General features: G+C 47.0%; 1 protein-coding gene across 1 annotated transcript; it reads left to right on the plus strand.

Annotated features, from left to right (window-relative positions):
- Nucleotides 1-694: 694 nt before the first annotated feature.
- Nucleotides 695-3517, plus strand: FZD10 (frizzled class receptor 10). Its single transcript, XM_039504527.1, has one exon. It carries the CDS (start codon nucleotides 807-809, stop codon nucleotides 2565-2567), a length of 1761 nt encoding a protein of 586 aa, XP_039360461.1. The 5' UTR covers nucleotides 695-806; the 3' UTR covers nucleotides 2568-3517.
- The last annotated feature ends 273 nt before the right edge of the window (nucleotides 3518-3790 follow it).

Raw genomic sequence — 3790 nt, forward strand, 5'->3', positions numbered from 1 at the left:
ACAGCTGCAACAGCCCCAGGACTGGCTGCGACTGCGGGGAGAGAGGAGCGACAAGAACCAGTCCTGCCTTGCAAAGCGCTAAAGAACCAAACCGTTGCGAAACCAGAAGGGGGGAGGGTGTCGGACCCTCTCCGATGGCTTAGCTATTTTCTCCTCCTTTATCTTTGCAGTTGGATAAGCCGCCCCCACCGGGGAGGAAAGTGTGGGAAACCGCGACCCGTGCTAGGCAGCAGGAAGATCCCCTAGAGAGAGCGACCCAAAGCCGCCGGGGACATGGGGAAGTGGCCGCAGTGAGCACTCGGGTTTCACAGCCAGCCGCGAGCCCTGCTTCTGCCCGTGCCCGGAGAAAGGGGCGCGGGGAGGGGGGAAGGACGCGCTCAGAAGTGGCAGCCCGGGGGAGGAGAAAGTTTCCGGGATCCCCGCCGTAAGTTGGGGCGTCTATGGATGGGGGTGGCCCCAGCGCGGCTGGTTGTTTGCAACGCGCCCCGCCACCCCCGCGTCTCAGCTCCCCGGGGTCCCCCCTCTCCCGGCGCCGCCGGGGCTGGGCAATGACTCGCCCGGACTTTTGCTGAGCGCGGCTCGGAAGCCGGCGACACGCGCGCCGCGCCGCAGCCGGCTCATGGCCGGGGGCTCTGCGGACCGCGCCAAGCCCGCGCCCTGAACGGCCCTTGCGAAAGTTGGGGGACGATGGTCTCCGGCCAGGGAGCCGCGGGGCGGCGGAACTGACCCCCCACCCCGTGCGCAACCGCAACCTGGTTCGGCTGCGGAAAGGACCCGGGCTCCACTGCCCCGTGGCTGCTGCAAACATGGGGGCCGCGAGGAGGAGGAACTTCATGCAAACTCTCTGGCTGGTCTTGCGTCTGGTTTGCTTTTGCACCGGGATAAGCTCCATAGACACTGACCGCCCGGGCGATGGCAGATGCCAGCCCATCGAAATCCCCATGTGCAAGGATATAGGCTACAACATGACGAGGATGCCGAACCTGATGGGGCACGAGAACCAAAGGGAAGCTGCCATCCAGCTGCATGAGTTTGCCCCCTTGGTGGAGTATGGCTGTCACAGCCACTTGAAATTCTTCCTCTGCTCTCTCTATGCCCCGATGTGCACCGAGCAGGTCTCCACGCCAATCCCCGCCTGTAGGGTGATGTGTGAGCAGGCCAGGCTGAAATGCTCTCCCATCATGGAACAATTCAATTTCAAGTGGCCAGACTCCTTAGACTGCAGCAAATTGCCCAACAAGAATGACCCCAATTACCTATGCATGGAAGCCCCTAACAACGGATCAGATGAGCCACCCAGAGGCTCCAGCATGTTGCCACCCATGTTCAGGCCACAGCGGCCAAGCAATGGTCATGATTTGCAGCAGCACAAGGACAGCCTCAGTAGAGCCACCTGTGAAAATCCTGGCAAGTTCCACCATGTGGAAAAAAGCGCTTCCTGTGCCCCACTCTGCACACCTGGGGTTGATGTTTACTGGAGCAGGGGTGACAAACAGTTTGCCGTCATCTGGATCGCCGTCTGGTCCATCCTGTGCTTCTTTTCCAGCGCTTTCACCGTACTCACTTTCCTGATAGATCCCCAGCGCTTCAAGTACCCCGAGAGGCCCATCATCTTCCTGTCTATGTGCTATTGTGTCTATTCTGTGGGGTACATTATTCGCCTCTTTTCAGGTGCTGAGAGCATAGCCTGTGACCGAGACAGTGGTCAACTTTACGTTATCCAGGAGGGGCTGGAAAGCACTGGATGCACCATTGTGTTCCTGGTCCTCTATTATTTTGGGATGGCAAGCTCATTGTGGTGGGTCATTTTGACTTTAACTTGGTTTCTGGCTGCTGGGAAGAAATGGGGGCACGAAGCAATTGAAGCAAACAGCAGCTACTTTCATTTGGCAGCCTGGGCCATTCCAGCTGTGAAGACCATCATGATCTTAGTTATGAGAAGGGTAGCTGGAGATGAACTGACAGGATTGTGCTATGTTGGAAGCATGGATGTGAATGCCTTGACTGGGTTTGTACTCATTCCTTTAGCTTGTTATCTCATCATAGGCACTTCTTTTATTCTGTCTGGTTTTGTGGCCCTCTTCCATATCAGGAGGGTGATGAAAACAGGTGGAGAAAACACAGACAAGTTGGAGAAACTTATGGTCAGGATTGGTGTCTTCTCAGTCTTATATACAGTGCCTGCTACATGTGTAATAGCTTGCTACTTTTATGAAAGACTTAACATGGATTATTGGAAAATTGTGGCAATGCAATATAAATGCAAGATGAACAATCAGACTAAACATTTGGACTGCATGATGAATAACTCCATTCCTGCAGTAGAAATTTTCATGGTGAAAATTTTTATGTTGTTGGTTGTGGGCATTACTAGTGGTATGTGGATCTGGACTTCCAAGACTCTTCAATCCTGGCAAAATGTTTGCAGTCAGAGATTAAAGAAGAGAAGTAGGAGAAAACCTGCAAGTGTTATTACAAACAGTGGAATCTACAAAAAAACTCAACATCCACAGAAAACTCACCATGCAAAATATGAATCAGCATTACAGCCACCCACTTGTGTATGAACAGGATGTATAGAAAACTGTATCTCAGTTTGTAGAGACTTATAAATGCTCACGGTAGCAGTCAGAAGTAAAAATTTTAAAAGGTGCTTTTTGTCAGAGAACGGTATAGCAAATCAAAGCAAAAATGTATGACATTGAAATTCAGGACCTGTTGATAAACTGAAGGTTAATGTACTTAGGAAAAGGTTTTCAGTGAAAGGAATATTGTCAATTAAAGCAGCCTCTTCTGTTACTAATTTGTAGTAAGATGTTTCATCCAGCCCTCTGATAAAAAAAAAAAACCTGTGTGTAATCTTTATATGTAGCAGAGCTGGAGTTCCTACAGATTTCTAAGTAACAAGATATAATCAAGTTTTACGGAGCTATGTTTTTTGTTGTTTTTTTTAAAGAGCCTGACTGAAAATTGTGTCTTTTTTGGGAAACTTGACAATTCCATAGAAGCCTAAGTGAAAGCAACTTCTGTGCTAACTTAAGAAAAGAGAAATCCTTTACAACACTTCTTCAGCTTAGTGGGTCTGAAGTATCTAAAAATAGGTTCAATCTATAATGCTCACCAATATTCTTTCACTAAAAGAGAAACTTCCTGCATGAGACACAAACTTTGTGAATAAGAATAATGTGCAATACATTTTTTTCTTACCATGACATGAAAAGAGAAACAAGTATTTTGCTGTACATAAAGACAACAAAAGAAATCTCTTAACAAAAGAACTAAGAGGTCTAGTCCTCAGAAACCCTTTAGTGTTACATTTTGTGGCTTTTTAATGGAAATCAAGCCAATGTTATACACGTTTGGACTGATTTGTGCAAAAAAAAAAAAGTGTGTGTGGGGTGGGGTCAATTCAAAGAGACCCAAAGGGCTTATTGACTCTTTCTATTGTTAAACAAATTCTCACCATGAATAGATCAAGAAGCACTAGATTCTGCAAAGGCAAGCTTTGTATTGAGTGATGCTCTTTACTTGTGTTAGAAGGGCACAATTATTTGCTGTATATATTTGTAATATACAGTTATTTTTCATGCTCCACTATTTTATAAAAAATAAAATATGTACTTTAGTTTGATAATTTTGTCTGCTCTAAACTTTTCATCATGTGCTTTGTGGTTAATAAACTTTTTTTTAAATGATTTATTAAAGGCACATTTTGAATATAGCACAGTGTTTAATATGTTATACTTGACACATAAGGATTGCAAGTATAATCAGCTTGACCCTTAATATG

The sequence above is a fragment of the Mauremys reevesii genome, linkage group 18 (assembly GCF_016161935.1).
Source record: "Mauremys reevesii isolate NIE-2019 linkage group 18, ASM1616193v1, whole genome shotgun sequence".
Lineage (NCBI taxonomy): Eukaryota > Metazoa > Chordata > Testudines > Geoemydidae > Mauremys > Mauremys reevesii.

Coding starts and splice junctions, on each gene's coding strand:
- FZD10 (XM_039504527.1), top strand. CDS start 807: ATGGGGGCCGCGAGGAGGAGGAACTTCATGCAAACTCTCTGGCTGGTC.